The sequence below is a fragment of the Rhinolophus sinicus genome, chromosome 15, assembly GCF_057876585.1.
Source record: "Rhinolophus sinicus isolate RSI-liver-muscle chromosome 15, RSI-T2T, whole genome shotgun sequence".
In the NCBI taxonomy this organism is placed as follows: domain Eukaryota; kingdom Metazoa; phylum Chordata; class Mammalia; order Chiroptera; family Rhinolophidae; genus Rhinolophus; species Rhinolophus sinicus.
This window is the reverse complement of record NC_142515.1, coordinates 82,958,320-82,975,540: the sequence shown is the minus strand read 5'-3', so window position 1 is coordinate 82,975,540 and position 17,221 is coordinate 82,958,320. Positions and strand designations below refer to the sequence as shown.

The following is a 17,221-nucleotide window of genomic DNA, read 5'->3' as shown; positions in this document are numbered from 1 at the left end:
CAAGGGCCCAGCTCTGGTCAGGCTAGGGGGGCAAGGGATGAGGGTCAGGGCGAGGAGGTCTGAGATGCCCCCAAGGCTGCAGGGTCACCCTGATGAGGCAGCACCTGAGGCGGGAGCCTGACAGGGCCTGGGGGCTTGGAGGGTCTGGGTGTGATTCCACACTTCCAGTCACAGGCAGTGACCCCCACCTTGCCTATCTGAGCCTCAGTTTCCTCCTCTGTAAAATGCAGCTGTATACAGGACCCTGAGCGAAGCAGGTGAGGACAGAGGCTGGGGGAAGTTGAAACTTGACCCAGTGAAAGTCATACAATGTGGGGGGAACAGTTGGGGAAAAGTGGGAATGGAGGCTCTGAGGGGCAGTGGGCAGCAATTCTGGGGAGTAGTGGAGCAGTCTGCAGGCACAAAGGTGGGATCAGGAGGAGCACAGAGCATTCTGCTCAGAGGGGATACAGCACATCATGCAGGGTGTGGGGAGGGCGTCCTTGAGGTGTAGGGGTGGGAGGGCCCAGGGCATGCTATGGGGAGACAGTGGGGGTGTTGAGCCCAGGGATGGCGGGCGACACTGGACAGGGCACTGGCGTGAGCTGCTGACCCCCAGCAGCCACTCCTGCCCCAAGCCCTCCAGTATCCCCCAGGCAATCCCACAACCCCCAGGCCCAGAGCTAAGCCTGGCACACAGCAGGTGCCCAATAAGTGCTCTCTGACTGCGCATGTATGAATTCTGCTCTAGGGGTTGTGGGGTCCCCGTCCATGTGTCCCTAACCCTCAGAGAGGGCCCCCACGGTACAGAGCACCATCACAGCAAATGGGCAGGGGCTCCAAGAGCTACACAAGCCAGGGGCTCAGTAAGTCCCTCAGGCACCTCTGACCGGCTGGGGTGTGTCCTGCACAGGCACAGAATCACAATACACCAGGTCCTCTTGGTATCACACTCCTCACATGATCAATCACACCTCCCAGGACGGATGCCCTCCTGCTGTCCTCTCCCATCCAGTTCTGGGCCTAGCCATGTGGCTGGCCTTGACAGATGGGACATGCGCAAATGGGAAGCAAGCAGAGGCTGGATGAGCCCAGTGCACTGAGGCTGCCCTCTTGGTCACCAGCCACCAGCAGCCCAGGCTAGACTGCTGAAGAGGCCACATGGAAGTTGAGAACCCCCCCCACCACCACCACACACACACAGCCACCAGCATTGGTCAAGAGCCAGATGTGTGAAGCCACCTCTGACTGTCGCCCTTATAGAGCTCTATAAGTGCCACACAAGTGGCTGCCAGCTGATGCCAGCACAATGGCCCAGCTGAGCCCAGCCCGAATCACAGAATCATAGGCAATCAGATTGGAGCTGTAAGCCACTAAGTTTTGGGTGAGTCTGTCACATGGCAGTAGCTGACAGTTAGACCAAGCATCCCCATATACAGCTGCACTTCCTTTGCCCACCGATGAGCCACTTTGCCAGAAGGGAAAAAGAGACCAGAAAGGGGGAGGGACTTGTTCTGGGTCACACAGCAGATCAGCAGTGCAGAGAGGGGTCCAGAGTTGGGTGGTAATCACCGTGCAGGGCTCTGCTTGAGAGGTGTATGGGTAAAGCAAGCAGCTAGCATGTGGCAGGGCAGGGAAATACGGGTTCCCCTCTCTGTCTTGGAGGAGTTCTTGGCATTGGGACAGGGCCTATGGCCTGAATGAGGGGCAGGAAGATGGCAGAGAGAGCACGAGGGAAATGGGCTGACAACGGCCCTGAGCAGCACAGCGCACAAGGTCCCCTCGCTGACCAAGCACCTTCCCCCTGACCAAGCATCCTACAAGCCCAGCACAAAGCCCGAGTGGTTAGACGGCACGTCCCTTCTTGGACAACAAAAGGGTGGGTTAGTTCCGAGCACAAAGCACTGGGAGATTCCTGAGCCTACTCAGCACTACCCTGGTCAGAGGGGCCAAAGTACCTACAAGTCTCTTCTGGGGTCAGACTGAGGGTGGGGGTGGTTTCCTGGGGCTGCAATAAAACATGTGCAGTGTCCCAGAGGCCAAGGTCAGAGGCCATGAAGACGAGGTGAAAGGCCATCCCGCTTGCTTAGCTAGGTTGGAGTGTGCGCTTGGGTCGCCCTCCTAGGACCCTTGGCCTAAGCCTTCTGTGCATCCTCTGCAGAAATGGGACCGGCCACCCGCTTCAGAGGTCATAGCTGGGATTCACGCAGGGCTGGGCACTTCAAACCCACAGGGCTTACAAAGAGAGGCCTTAGCCGCACCTGGAGGCACTGCTAGCGTTTTTCAGAAGCAAATTGCCTTTTCTTTTGCAACAGCAAGCAGGGCATTTGAAAACACTTGGGAAACCATGAGTTCAAAGTAAAAGCTATGGCTTTTTGAGGCCCTACTGTGTGCAGGGCACTGTTCGAGGTGCTTTATAGAGTCAACTCTAGTCCCGATGGCTGTCACCAACCCATAGCAGAACAGCCAAAACCAGATGGTTGTTTAATGCAAACGAACCCAGATAAACCCATCATGCTACCCCCAGAGGGAAGACTGCTGCACCTCCATTTTGACACATTCGCAAGGCTCTTGTTTTTGACAAAAGTGTCTTAGTTCTCAGAAACTGCAACACAGAAGTTTTCTTCTTCCTAAACACCTGGCGGGGGACAGACGGGCCAGAACCCTAAGCTGCCGGAGCCAGACACATCTCAAGGCAGTTAAGCTTACAACATGTATGTGTTCAAACACGTGTTTATTAAGTTATAATGAAAACAAAGAGCTCCTTCCCCAAAAACTCTCTCCCCAGTGTGCAAGGACTATAAGTGCTTTTCCTTTGTAGTCCATCCGGTTCTCGGCTCCAAGCCTCCATCCGCTCTGGGTGCCCCCACTGCTGCCCACCTCCACGACCCCCCTCTACCCCCGCTCAACTGCTCTGGCCACACCGGCCTCCTAGATGTTCCTCCAACACAGCCCTCCCCAGCCCAGCCCCAGGGCCTGTGCCCTGACCACTGCTCCACTGGGAACACCACCTGGTCATTTCCATGGTAAGTCTTTCAGGCCTCTGTTCACACCTCTGCCGTCTCCCTTTTCTCCCTTTGCACGTCTGAAATGCTCTGGTCCGTTCCATGTTTACCTGATTGCTGTGTGTCTCCCCATGAGATCAGGGGCACGCCTGTCCTGGTCACCTCTGTGTCCCCAACACCCAGCCCAGGGCCGGGCACACAGCAGAGCTCAGGATCCGGGTGCTGAGTGACTGAATTCTCCCACCACAGATGTCAAATGAGAGGAAGCCATCGGACACCACGAGATGAGGAAAGGGAGCTGGCTAAGGAGTAAGAAGCGGCAGTTCCCGGCTGAGTGGCGAAGGTCCTTCCAGTGAGGAGGCTGAGCAACAGGGGTGGGTGGTCTCAGGAGCTACCTGTGGCCCTGGGTGGCGGCATTCATGTGGTCTCGGATGCTGATGGCCTGTTTGAGGAGACCCTCCACACTGCGGAAGTAGACGCTGCTGTCCACAAGGTTCTTCACAGCGCTGAAATGGGAAGATGGATCCGGTCAGTGCCAACCTTTGCCCCTCCCGCCAGAGCTCAGCAGGTACCTGGGGGGGGATTCCGTAGGCCTCCCTGAGGGCTCATCGTGAGCTTCAAGTTTAGATTTCCCTGCCAAGCCTACAGGACATTATGCAACAGAGCACTCGATGGCAATCCCCACCGCTAGACCATCTAATGTTCTGAAGGAGCTATAAGCATGTAAAGATTGTCTCAAAAATATCCTGCTTTTGGGGCGGCCGGATGGCTCAGTGGGTTAGAGCGCGAGCTCTCAACAACAAGGTTGCCGGTTCAATTCCCACAGTTGCACCCCCTGCAACTAAAGATTGAAAATGGCAACTGGACTTGGAGCTGAGCTGCGCCCTCCACAGCTAGATTGAAGGACAACAACGTGGAGCTGATGGGCCCTGGAGAAACACTGTTCCCCAATATTCCCCAATAAAAAAAAAAAAAAAAAAAATCTCGCTTTTCTCTTAGATAACCTCTTCCTGCCTCTGAAGGAAGCTTATCAACTCAAGTGGACAGCTCTGGAGGTGAGTTTCGATGGAACCAGGATGACTCATCACATTAGGGGGCACTGCTGCAAAGCTGCGCTCAGCTCTGGTGTTAGCACCACACTAATGAATGTCTCATGAAAATGTCCCCTCCGATGGTACTACAGGAAAACATTTACCAAGCCATGCGGGGCCTTGCTAATACCAGAAAAGCGCCTATGCAACGACATCTGCAGTAAAAATGAAAGTGTTGTTTTAAAGTCCTTCTCTTTTTTGCCTAAAGGCAAAAAAACCACTCCCATTTATTATCAGCCGGGGACTTGCTTGAAAATGGCCATGAGATCCAGGGGTAGAGCGTTCGCTGTTACCCAGTCTGTTAACTTGCTCATCTTACGCTACCAAGTGCAGTCAGCTTTTCTAGCATTAATTAAAAAAAAAAAAAAAGTCTTGCTATTGAATAGTTTACCTCATTTTAATATCTTTCAATTTTATACCAACCATTAACACCGCATACAGCATTTCGAAAAATAAAAGCTAAGGGTTCTTCCACTGTCTGTAAAGGAAACATGGTCTTTTAGCATTAGCGAAATTCACATCTCACTAAAGAAAAGCACTCAGAGCTCAGGGGACACTGGCCTCCTGCCTGGCCCCGCTCACGTGGTCCAGTGGAACTTTCTGGAAAATGATAGACCTACTTTATCCAAAGAGATGACTGCTCAGAACTTGAAATGTGGCTAGAGAGACGGAGGAGCTGAATACATGTGTCATTTTATTTCATTTTAATGCATTAAAACTTAAGTGTGCAGCCCTGGCGGTCCAGGCTCCTGCACCAGACTCCACAGGTAGACAGGAACCAGGAGAAAGTAGAGACTTTGACACATTCTTCCTTTAGCTTGGGCCTTGCTGACAAGCTCATGGCTGTCTGAGAGCCAGTCAGCAGCCATGAGAGAGAAACTCCAATTTCTTTTCTACTCTTCCTTGAGCTGAGGAGCGTGTTTGTGGCTGCCATCCTCAGGAAGACGCCATATGTCCGGGTTTCCCCATCCCAGTGCAGGTGCTAGGACTGCTGATGGCAGAACACTCAGCTTAGTGTCCGGGACAGCAGGACTTCCTGTCAAGGACCCTTCGCCCACGATAGAAACAGGCAAGCAAACCCCACAGTGCCACAGATGAGAACTGCTAGGATTGTCCAGCCTCCACCAGATGACCCACAGCCTGCTCCAGGGGCAAATGGCACCTCTCAGTAACGTCGCCCAACTCCCACGGCCAATGGAACAAGCCAAGACATTAAATACAGTCAGGGGAACCAACAGAAGCACAGGAAGCTAGGCCTGCAAAACTGCCATAATGGAAAGAAACACCAACTACTGCTTTTCAGCCTTAGGCACAGCTAACCCTTTGGGGCCAAACAACAATCTGAAGATTTAGAGAAACTTAAATAAACAAAAAGTGGTACACCCACGTTCTCAGCAGCATTACTCACAATAGCTAAAACACAGAAGCAACCCAAATGCCCATTGACGAATGAATGGATAAACAAAATGTGGCCCATTCATACAGTGGAATATTAGCCTTAAAAAGGAAGGAAATTCTAACACATGTTGTAACATGGATGACTGCTGAGGACATTATGCTAAATGAAAGCAGACAGACATTTTTTAAATAGACAAATACTGAGTGATTCCACTTATGTGAAGTCCCTACAGTGGTCAATTTCACAGAAACAGAAAATAGAATGGTGGGTGCCAGGGGCTGGGGGAGGGGGATAGGGAGCTGATGTTTAATGGGGACAGTTTCAGTTTTGCAAGATGAAAAATTCTGGAGATGGATGGTTGTACAACAATGTGAATGCACTTCATGCCATTGAGCTGTACACTAAAAAATTGTTAAGATGGTAACTTTTATGTTTCCCTGTCGTTATACTCTCCTATGACAGATGGGGAGGGGCTCGGTGATGGGAAGAAACCTGCCTGAGGCACACAGGGGTCAAGCAAATGGTGAGAAGCACAGGCCTGGGCTGGAACATGCCATGTGATCAGGTGAGTTGAGACCCACATGCCTTCCTCCTCAGGTGGGTTGGGCAGGGCAGGGCTCACAGGACAGCTGGTTGAATGCCCAGGAAGTGACCCTGGGCATAATGGGGCCACCCTGGCAGTGGGGAGGCTGCAGCGCTCACCTGCAGGCATACTCCACTGTGTAGATGGCTCCCTGGCTCTGCTCCTCCCACCGCTGCATGTCAGCCTGTGGGCAACAGGGGGGCTGTTAGCAGTGGGGGCTGCCATCTCCATCCTCCCAGCTCTCTGAAATGAAGCACCCGATCACCATAGCCACAGGCGGACCCCCTCTAGCCCCTGACCTTTCTTCCTACAACTCCTCTCCCAAACCAGTCCAGGCTTTCTGTGAACATCTGGTTACCATACCTTGCGGCCTTTGCATTGACTGTTCCCTCTGCTTGGTATGCCCTTCCCTCCAGTCTTCACACAGCTGCCCCCTTTTCACCATACAGGTCACAACTGCCGCCCCTTTTCCCAAATTTGCCCCATATCTGTCCATGCAAAGCCCTAACCTGGCTCGCTGACCACATGCCTCCTTGCTGGTGTCCCAACCTTGACTCTTAACCCAAAAGCTCCTCCTCCACCAGCAGGCCCCAGCTCACGAGGGTGGGACCACGGGGACACTGGTGGTAGGGGGGCAAGGGGCTCACCTTATGCTGGGCCAGCTCTGGCAGAGAGCGGCGCACATGTTCCTGCAGCCGGTACAGGGCCACAGATGGCTCATTGGCCAGGACGTAGACACTCTCAGTGAACTTGTCCGTGACTAGGTCCAGGATCAATAGTGGGAGGTAGAGGGTGGCAGAACAAGGGAGGCGGGGCAGGGCACAGACACAGAGAGACAAAGCATAAGACTTCTGATTGCTCAGGCTACCGTGTTTCCCCAAAAATAAGACCTAGCCGGACAATCAGCGCTAATGCATCTTTTGGAGCAAAAATCAATATAAGACCGGGTCTTATTTTACTATAAAACCCGGTCTTATATAAGACTGGGTGTTATATTGATTTTTGCTCCATAAGACACATTAGCGCTGATTGTCCGGCTAGGTCTTATTTTCGGGACAAGGGTATGAGTCCAGCCAGAGTGGTGAGGAATGTCTGGTCCCCCACAGCAGCTGGGTCACCTGTGGCCCAGGTAATGGGTTGAAGGAGATGGTCACAGAAGGCCTCACTCATGATATTGTTAATGCATCCAGTGAACTCATGAGCTTTCCCCTCCGACGCCCACTTCTAGTGGACACTGCTGCTGCTCACTCAGATCCCCTCACGTCTTTTACCCAGTGAATGAATCTGAGGTTCTTCCTTGGAGAATCAAATGGTTACTGGATCTGAAAGTGCCTGGAAGTGTATATCCCTGGGTGGCCCTCAGCCATGACTAACCATCGAGGGGTATGAAAACCTGTGTCCCTTGCTGTGTGAGGCTTAACTCATCCCCCTGAGCCCCTTGTGGAACCAGGCTGAGACCTCCCTCTGTGGGACTTTATTTGAGGTCACTCTTTGCTCAGCCTCCTCCCCAGCCCTGTCCTGTTCTCCCCTCTCCCCAGGGACTCTCCTGGTAAGTTGATTACACACAGATCTTCATCCCAGGGTCTGCATTCCCAGCCAGCTGATCATCTACACTGTTCATGAGCAGATCCTTCTGGTTCTGCCACAAAACAAAGCCCAAACCTCACCCATTCTTACGACAGCATTGCCCCCACTGGTCTAGGCAGGCCACCTCCCCTGGATGCCAAACTCAGCATCCTCCCTGGTCTCCCTGCTTCCCCTCCTGCCAACAGTCCCATCTCCATGGAACAGATGGAGTGAGCTCCTAATGAATACACCAGATATGTCCTTCCCTTGCTTGAAACCCTCCGATGGCTCCCACCAGCCAGATAATAAAACCTGCTTTCCTCATCAAGCCCCTAAGGCCCTGTGTGTTCTGCCTGCTGTTGACCCTCCTGCTCTCTTTGCCCTCTGCTCAGGCACAATGGCCTCTTGGCTGTTCCTTGGACACTCCCAGCACTGTCCAAAAGAACTTTCTGAGATGACTGAGAGGCTCTATACACTGTCCAGTACAGTAGCCACTAGCCACAAGCAGCTACTGGGCACTTGAAATGTGACTAATGTGACTCAGAAACTGAAATTTTAATTTCACCTAATTTTAATTCATTGAAATACCAATAAATACTATGAGGAGTAGCTACCGTACTGCAGCACAGCTCTGAACACTTTGCCACCTGAGGGCCTTTGCATTGGTTGTTCCCACCACTGACATGCCCTTCTCCCACTGGCTTCTCTTCAATCCTTCATGTCTCAGCTGAAATGTCACCTCCTGAGCAAAGCCTTCCCTGATCACGAAGCTTAATCAGATGTCTCTTCCACCTCATTCTCAACTTCAGCACCTTGTGCATTTCTCTTATACTTAAAACTCTCATTCTTTATTAGGTTACATATTCACAGAAAAAAAATTCAAGCTTAGATTCGTGAGGGAAGGGGCTTCTCGGAGCCTCAGTTTCCTCATCTGTAAAAATGCAGTAATAGTACCCACCATCCTACAGAGATGGACCTCTCGCTACTGCCCAGGGCAGTGTGGTTGGCAAGAAAGAGAATGCTGCTGTGTCTGGCAGTCAAGGGAGGTTGCCGGTGAATCTGTCCAGTGAATCCATCCCGCTCACCCGCCCAGCCTATCATCTTCAAACTGTGTGTCCTTTTATTTACCGTTTGGCCTCCTCATTTTGATAATTAGCATAGTGATAGCTTACACATCGGTGTTGTTACAAAGGAGGTGGAATTAAATGTACTTAAATACCTTCTAACTCATTAACTAGAAATAGCATGTGTATTACATAACAAAAAACTTCATGATTTAAAAAGTTTGTGGCATTTTGTAATTTGTAACTATGTGATTTACAGATAGTTGATAAGCCAAGGTAAGCACACACAGATGCGCAAATCTAAAGGCAACAATACACACGACTGCCACTCCCCAAGCCTTCTTCCAAAGCATTACAACTATCAGGCCACTGAATTCTCACAGCCCTATGGAGGAAGGGAGGGAGACTATTGTATTCCCCATTTTACAGATGACAAAACCGAGGCACAGAGACTTTCTAAAGGTTTCAAGACTAGTTAGCGGCCACGCCAGGATTCGATAGAAATTCAATCTCTGCCCCTCCCGCTCCCTCCCCGTCTTTGCCCCCTCCCGCCCTCTGTCAGTTCGCCTCTCCGGTAGTTCCTGGGCCTTCCATCCAGTCCCGGGCCCCGCATTACCTTTCTTCCCCTTGAGTTGCATCTCCGGTTCCTCCATATCGACTACAGCCTAGCGAACCCGAGAACCGGAACCGGAAGTCTGGACGTGAGTACGGCTGCCTAAACCTTCCCCGCGAAACCGGACGCGGCCCTTCTCCAGTTCTGGTATTAATTGGTTCGGCCTCCTAGCTCCGTCTACCCAGACAGGAGGGGGGCCGTGAGTGAGAAACTAGGGAAGGAGGAACACCAGGAGGCGGGTGAGGAGGGGGCAGGGAACCTTGAAGCTCCAGGAGGGACAGGGAAGAGGGGCAAGGGCGCCCTCCTTTCCCGAAACCCTCTTTCCGGGGGCGGGCGAATTGGGGAACACTCCATACACCGTCCACTTCGGGCCATATAAACGGCCTCTTTGTACCCCCCTGCTGCCATCAAATCGCTGCACATGCTCATGAGCCCACAGGACAGTAGAGGGGATATTGTTAAGGATGGGGGAGGTAAGGCTGTCGCCCCTTTAAATCTCGGACGCCCCGCCTGCTTCCCCGCCCCCCACCGGCTCTGATTGTAGAAAGCCGCGCCCTCCCGCCTGAAACTAGAGCCTATTGGCTCCCTGTGGAAAAACCTGTGGGCGGAGCTGGGGGAGGGTGAGGGAAGACTGGAGAACTGCAGTCTGACCCTGCTGTACTCTCCTGAGCTTCGGGAACTGGAACGCGCAGGCGCAAAAGCACTGCTCGGGCCTCCACGGTAACGACGCCCCTCCCCCAAGCCTTAAAGGGCCAGAAACAGTTCCTACAGCGCCAGCCCTTCCGCGCTTTTGGGAGGCGGGGGTGCGCAAGCGCCGTGGGGGAGCGCTTGGGTGGGGGTAGCGGTCGCGTATCAAGTAGCTTTCTGTCCCGACAGAAGAAGCCAGGGCGCTGAGGGTCCAGGCTCCAGCTAGCTCCCCCCTATATCAACTGGAGGAGAAAAGTTTGTGAATTGGGCCCCCAAGTTTTGGGGGACCCGGGCTTGCGGCGTGAGGTGACAGAGGAGGCTCGTTGGAGGTGAGTGAACCTCCTGAATTGGTTTGGACGGGCGATGGGATGGGACCAATTACATCTTTGTTGAGCCCTCAATCATTCAGGGGATACCCTCCAAAACATAACCACAGGGAACGTTTATTAAGCTCTGCCAGTGTATCAGGCCCCCTGCTCAGCTATTTACAGACATGACTTCTTGTAGACCTCATTTCCCCGTTTTATTAATGGGGAAACTGAGGTACAGTGAAGTTAAGTCATGTGTCCAAGTTCTCACAGCCTGTAAGTGGAAGAATTCGAACCTAGAGAGCTGACTTCAGAGCCAGGGCTTTTAAGCAATGCCTGTTGTACGTGGTGAGGAGGAGTGGGCCTGAAAAGCAGTTGGACTCTTGTTTAATTGCCCTGCTGAGCCCGAGTTTACCCACCGTCACTGTGTAAGGCTAGGTATGCAGTTGGTGCCTACTTAATAAGAGTTGTTGATAATTACTGTCATCTCTCCCCCTTTGGCACCTCCACCAGCTTCTCCCATGGAGCCTACCGAGCCTACAGAGGAACTCAGCTTGACCCAGCAGCCCTCCACCCCAGAATTTGGGGACCCTGAAGACCCCGGTGATGAGATCCTTGACGGCTCAGACACAGTGGTGCTCAGTCTCTTCCCCTGCACCCCGGAGCCTGGGAATCCCGAGCCGGAGGCTGGTGCCTCCTCACCTCAGGGTAGGTACTTCCCCTGGGCTTGGCCTCTGGGATACAAGGACAGTGGAATGCCAGGCCCAAGATGGCACCTCTGGCTTTATGTCCCACCACCTAGATGTGTCTTCTGCTCCACCCAGGGAGGGATTGCTTATTTGTTTTTATTGTAAAGTCCACATAACATGAAAGTTACCATTTTAATCAGAATTGTTTATAATTCAGTAGCAGTAAGTACATTCACAGTGATGTGTAACCCCAACCTGTAGCTATACTTCTAGAACATTTCCATCACCCAAAAAGGAAACTCCACCTGGGCCACTCTCAGGGACCTGGGGCACAATTTCCACATGAGCAAGAGGATCCCGAAGCCACCAACCACTTAGGAGAGGGCCTCACCCCATACCTTATTTAACATCTCTGGTGACAAGGAGGCCCAGGACCCATTCAGTGTACTCCAACAGTTGCCTTTTCTGAAGAGCAACAGGGTCCCCAAATTCTTCGTTTTCAGAGACTTGTTTGCGCCTATGGGGATGTCCCCGGACCAGCCAGTAGGTCCTGCAACTTCCAGCTTCTCAGGGCTCAGCCAGGGGAGCATCAGTGGAGAGGATGGGGGAGTCCCACAGTGCCTTTGGTAGCTCCAAGTCTCCAGGGTCTGGCTTGAAGGCCCAGAAACATATACCAAGGGGAAATGAAGGCCCCTCCTCTCTCCCAGCAGGCAGCTCCCTGAAGCACTCCACGACACTCACCAATCGGCAACGGGGGAACGAAGTCTCGGCCCTGCCAGCCACCCTGGACTGTGAGTGGCCCCCATCCCCAAGTGGGGGAGGGGAAGCAGGGTGGCAGGGCTGAGATGAGCAACTTGGGATGGGGTAAACTGAGGCACAGCAGGGATGAGATGGTTGAGGACTCTACGTCTCTCTGGCCCCAGCCCTGTCCATCCACCAGCTTGCAGCCCAGGGGGAACTGAGCCAGCTGAAGGAGCATCTGAGGAAAGGTGTGCCCATACCCATGCACTGATTTATCTGTGCTTGTCTAACCTCGTGTGCTGGTGTGTCCATGTGGGTGCTGACGTGACCTGTGAGTGTCCATGTGTCCCGCTCTACACTTGTGTACAGTGTGGTCACGGATGTATATACATGTGCTTCCCCCACCCCACCCTCATCTGATCCCAGCTGACGGCGCCTTCCCGTCCCCCAGCGTTGTGGGAAGTGGGCAGGGGTGCAGTCCTGTGCTATCACCCCTTCCTGCCAGGTGACAACCTCATCAACAAGCCAGATGAGCGCGGCTTCACCCCCCTCATCTGGGCCTCGGCCTTTGGAGAGATTGAGACCGTCCGCTTCTTGCTCGAGTGGGTGCGTCCCTGCCCAGTGCGGGCGGCTTCTGGGGACTTGAGGGTGGGCCGGGGTCCTGGTTGAGTCTGTTGGTCCTGTGTATCTGTAAGATTGGCCTGCCGTGGGGACCCCAGGATTCCAGGAGATGCTCCCACCCCTCATCACCGCTCCCTCTGCTTCCCCCAGGGTGCAGACCCCCACATCCTGGCCAAGGAGCGGGAGAGTGCCCTGTCACTAGCCAGCACAGGCGGCTACACGGACATCGTGGGGCTGCTGCTTGAGCGTGATGTGGACATCAACATCTATGACTGGGTGAGGCACCACCGTGCAGAGTACCAGGCCTGCTCTGAGTGCTAAGAACACCAGATAGATTCATCCCAAGCCTCACAGAACTCCCAGTTTGGGGGTAGGGGGTGAGCAGCCAACACATAAACAGTCAGATGAGATGTAGTGAATAACACTGTGATGGCAGGTGCACAGGCAGCCAAGGCAGCCTGCACAGCCAAGGGAGGTCAGGGAGGGCTTCCTGGAAGAAGGGGCCCCTAAGCTGTGACCCAAAGGAGGAGCTAGACAGGCCAGACAACAAGCAGGAGGAAGAACCACATTAAATTGGAGGGTGCAGGGCGGTGTGAGAATCCAGAAGATAGTGCTAGCTATCCCTGCCCCTTGCCCCCCACAGAATGGAGGAACACCACTGCTGTACGCTGTGCGCGGAAACCATGTGAAGTGCGTGGAGGCCTTGCTGGGTAAGTGGGAGTAGAGACTGGCCCTGGAAACCCCAAAGCCCTAGTTGCTGCTGCAGGAACCCTGAGGGCCAGGGAGGGATCAGAGCTCTGCTTGAACAGATCTTAGGAAGGGTGGTCACTGCCTGCTTTTCCCAGAGGGTTGATCAGGAGGTAGTGGAACAGCACAGGGGTCTGGCTTCAGGGACCCTGGAGGTGGGGGTTCTGTTAGCCACATTCTTGGGAGAGCTCAGGTTCTCATCCAAGGCCACATGGGCAACCAGCAGACCTGGGGCTGCATCATTGGGGGTCACTGGACCTCCCAAGTCCTGTGCCCCATTCAGGGCTCCCGGCCCTCAGGGCGAGCACCCCATACAGCACCTGCTGTGCTTCACAGCCCGAGGAGCTGATCTCACCACTGAGGCTGACTCTGGCTACACCCCAATGGACCTCGCCGTGGCTCTGGGATACCGGAAAGGTCAGCCTCACACGCGTGGGGTAGACAGTGCTGTAGGTGGGGTGACCACAGAGGGTCCTTGGAACATCCTTCTCAGATGTCAGGCGCTGGCAGCAAGAGAGTTCGTATTAGCAGACATTGAGTGCCAGTGTGTATCTAGCCAGGGCACATGCTAGGCCTGACTCTTGGAGGCTCCGGGGGTACTGAGGGTGGGTGTGTCAGTGACTGGGGCCATGATGGGGGACACTCAGGCACGGAGAGGCCCAAAAGAGGCCCTGACCCCCACATCAGGATGGATGGGGATCAGGGAGGGCTTCCTAGGGACCCAAGGGGAGGGGGGTGGTCCAGGCTGGAGGAAAAGCACATGAAGAGGCTTGGCAGGGTGAGGGTGCCCAAAGGGAGGGGCCAGGTCACAGTGCAGAGAGCCCTGAAGGCCACCGTCTCTGAGGCAGGAGGAGAGCATGAGCAGAGGCCAGAAGCAGACCCGAGTTTTACTCCCCACTTCCCCTTTAGCTTCCCCACCCATAAAACAGGTAGATCCTAACAAAACCACGCCCCTGGCGTCATGGCGGGGATTGAGGGCTCGGGAAATACCATTCCTTGTTTCAAGGAATCATACTGTATTTGGGACAGAAAATCAGTCCTCACAGCCCCTCTTGTTCTTTCCTAAACATCACAATTTGCCAATTTTGTTGGGTAAGGAATATTTTCATGATGTCAAAAAGCCTTCAAAAATGCATTTTTACAAACTTAGAGGAAATTGAGGTTCCTGGGATGGGGGCCTCAGTCTTCCCAACTGTGGCCTGAGAGGGGCATGGATTTCCCTTTGTACGAAATGGGTCCTCCATCCAGGTACCAGGGTGGGGAGGTCTGGTACCTCCCCAGCCAGGGTGGGGTTCATCCCCCGAGGGGAGGGCGCAGTCCTCAGGGCAGCACCTCCCAGCTCAGCCTGTGATGGGAAGGTGCCGGTGGGCGTCTGCCTCTGCAGCCCGCACTCCCTTCATAGCCCACCTTGTCCTGTTTCCAGTGCAACAGGTGATCGAGAACCACATCCTCAAACTCTTCCAGAGCAACCTGGTGCCCACCGATCCCGAGTGAACGCCACCTGCCCCCAGGGACTCAGACACTCAGGGAACAAAACGGTTGACCCAGAGCTGGGAAAACCCAGCACTGGCTTCAAAGGCAGCTCTTGGACAGATGGTGGGAGGGAGCTCTTCCCAAAACAAACCAATAAACCTTCTGTGCAGAACTTAAAGGACTTCGCTGTGCTTTTTTGACGGCTCCTAGAGGAAGCAGCCACTCAGTGGCCTCACACCTTCTCCCCCAGCACCCGCAGGTGGTAGATGACCACACGGCCAAAAAAGTCAGTGGCATCCTCAAACATCACCTTCAGCCGGTCCACCTCGGCAGCTGGCACAGGAAAGGTGTGAGCACAGCAGTCAAGGGAAACAGGTGGCTTGTTGTTTCCTATCCACCAGCCCCCACCCAGTCCTGATTCCAACCCCACCCTGCACACGGTGGACCCCTCTGAGACTCACACAAAACAGGTTATCAGCTCATTTCACAGATGAAGCAATACAGACCTAGGGGCCACTTGCTCAAGGTCACCACAGGGCCTGCAGCTTTCAGAGGCACAGACCCCCCCAGAGACCTGGGCAGGATATCTGAAGCGAGTTGTTGTCCTGAGGGTAGAAATCCACAATCTTGTTGAAAGCCTCACTCCCCTGGGAACCTGCAGCAGGGAAAGGGGCAGGCTGTGAGGCCAGGATGTCTCCTCCAACTCCCAGCCTTCCAGGGCCTTCCAGTACCTTCCAGGCAGCCCCTGCGACTGGAGAAGCCTCCCTGGAACTGGATCTGCAGCTGGGAGACACGGATGCGCTGGGGAAACTCTAGTATCACCCACTGACAGGGACCCTGGAAGCAGACAAGAAAACAGGCCACAGTCACTCCAGGCTCAAAGCCATGCTATTCCCTTCTGTCTCACCCAGTCCTTTAGTCGGGGGAGGATTCAGCACGTTCTTCCTGGCCAACCCAACTGCCCAGCTGAGGTGCCCAAAGTTCTCAAGGCACCCTGGACCCCTGAATCTGATTCACACGAGGTAGGTGCCTCACCTGGTCCGAGTTCCAGCACGTTTCCTCGTCCTGGTCGAACAGATGCTTCTTTCCAAACTGCCGGGTGTTACGATTCAAAACCGAACTCACCCTGGAGACACCAGAATCAGGGCAAGGAGAAGAGCTGGGCTTAGCACCGAGGGCCCGCCCATCACCGGGTCCTCCCCCTCCTCACCATAGGCTCCACAAGCCCCCAGCTCTGTTCACCGAGGGCTCAATCCCAGGCAGAGGGTCCCGCCACTACTCCTCACCCCCACCAGGCTCTCACCTGCTCACGGTCTCTGCACAAACCAAAGAGTGGGTCATCGCAGCTCCACAAGGCCTCTCAGGGCTGAAAGTTGGGATTCGAATCCCGGCGCCAACGCAGCCACAGAAGAACGACTTTGTCCCCGCGCCTCTGAGTCTGCACGTCCTCACCTGCAACCCGGACCAGAACCGTCACTGCCCCGCCCACTCCAGTCTTGATCACCCCCTTGCAGGAAAAAATTGGGGGTTTCAGGGAAACTGCCAATAACCCGAGGCCAGGCTTTTCACAGCGAGTCCAAGGAAGGGAAACAGGTTTCCTATGGCTCCGGGGTTGGGGGGCGTCGCTCCAGCTCCGAGTCTCAGTTTCTCTGCGAACAGAGAACCAAAAGCTGGACCCGGAACCGCGTGGACACCGCACAAGCGCAATGTAACTCAGGCCGCGCCGCCGGCGCTCCCGGGGCGGGGTTTGACTTGAGCTCCGCCCCTCCGCTCGCGCCTCTTAAAGGGCCTGCGGCCAGTGATTGAGTTTTCCTTTATGTTGGTGGAAGAAGGCTAGCACCTGGGAACAACTGTGTGCCGACTGTGTGCGGAGCTCTGTTTGGTGCCCGAAGGTATAGAGCACTGGTTTTGGAGACCGAGAGACTTCTTATAAAGACGTCTTCCTACCTAGGGAAGTCTGCAGATTCCATCTCCTAACTGCTAATGCTACCTGGGAACCCCTGCCCCTTACTGCCTCCCAGAGGCCAACGGAAGAGGTCACGATATTGCAAGTACAGGCAATTTTCATCAGCCTCGTGTGTCCTGGCTGGGACACAGGAGGCCGGGCCTCCAAATCTGCCTTCCCAGTAAATGCTGCCAGGGACAGGCTTATTACAGAAGGGGGCACGTGAAATTGGTTTTGAAGGATGAACAGGAATTTGCCAAAAGAGATTACCCAAAGCCTCAGATTTAGTTCATTGACTGAACAACTCCAGCCACTCCTTACTGCCCAGCTCTGTACTAGGTGATGTTGGGGACTGTGAGAGTCCCCAGTTCCAGCCCCATACCTGAGGATCCCCCAATCTGGGTAATACAAAACTAGACACACACACACACACTCCCAGCCCTATGGGGAAAGGGCTGAGCCGGGGGGAGACATGGTGCTGGGGGAGCAGGGACTACTTGGAGGGAGGGCTTCCTGGGAGAGGGGATATTGTGCGTACACCTTAATAAGTGGGTAGGAATTCATCAGAGTGAGAAAAATCTGGGATGAGGGGGTTAGGAGGGGTGTCCAGGCAGGGAGAACAGCATAAGCAAAGGCCTAGCTGGGTGAATCTGAATAAAATATGTGGAGCCAGATCCTGCTGGGCCTGGAGCAGTCACAGAAGGTGCTTG

General features: G+C 54.1%; 3 protein-coding genes across 11 annotated transcripts; 1 reads left to right on the top strand and 2 right to left on the bottom strand.

Annotated features, from left to right (window-relative positions):
* Positions 1-2,696: 2,696 nt before the first annotated feature.
* On the bottom strand, positions 2,697-9,472 carry BORCS8 (BLOC-1 related complex subunit 8). 2 transcript variants are annotated; one of them, XM_088792365.1, is made up of 4 exons: positions 9,304-9,472; positions 6,705-6,817; positions 6,177-6,300; positions 2,697-3,490 (listed from the first exon to the last, which is right to left on the bottom strand). In XM_088792365.1, exons 1-4 carry the CDS (start codon positions 9,338-9,340, stop codon positions 3,483-3,485), a joined length of 282 nt encoding a protein of 93 aa, XP_088648491.1. In that variant the 5' UTR covers positions 9,341-9,472; the 3' UTR covers positions 2,697-3,482. The 2 variants fall into 2 exon arrangements, with proteins under 2 accessions (XP_088648491.1, XP_019592559.1); XM_019737000.3 differs by having other exon boundaries at positions 6,177-6,241; positions 9,304-9,456.
* Positions 9,402-14,744, top strand: RFXANK (regulatory factor X associated ankyrin containing protein). 8 transcript variants are annotated; one of them, XM_019736991.3, is made up of 10 exons: positions 9,402-9,539; positions 10,177-10,316; positions 10,809-11,003; positions 11,692-11,775; positions 11,908-11,973; positions 12,231-12,331; positions 12,497-12,622; positions 12,990-13,056; positions 13,430-13,510; positions 14,517-14,744. In XM_019736991.3, the coding sequence occupies exons 3-10, from the start codon at positions 10,817-10,819 to the stop codon at positions 14,585-14,587; spliced, it is 783 nt and encodes a 260-aa protein (XP_019592550.1). In that variant the 5' UTR covers positions 9,402-9,539; positions 10,177-10,316; positions 10,809-10,816; the 3' UTR covers positions 14,588-14,744. The 8 variants fall into 8 exon arrangements, with proteins under 8 accessions (XP_019592550.1, XP_019592552.1, XP_019592551.1 ...); XM_019736993.3 differs by lacking the exon at positions 9,402-9,539 and adding an exon at positions 9,756-9,773; XM_019736992.3 differs by lacking the exon at positions 9,402-9,539 and adding an exon at positions 9,916-10,020.
* NR2C2AP (nuclear receptor 2C2 associated protein) lies at positions 14,177-16,298 on the bottom strand. Its single transcript, XM_019736999.3, has 5 exons — positions 15,870-16,298; positions 15,602-15,692; positions 15,298-15,403; positions 15,154-15,221; positions 14,177-14,915 (listed from the first exon to the last, which is right to left on the bottom strand). The coding sequence occupies exons 1-5, from the start codon at positions 15,905-15,907 to the stop codon at positions 14,799-14,801; spliced, it is 420 nt and encodes a 139-aa protein (XP_019592558.2). The 5' UTR covers positions 15,908-16,298; the 3' UTR covers positions 14,177-14,798.
* Positions 16,299-17,221: the final 923 nt, after the last annotated feature.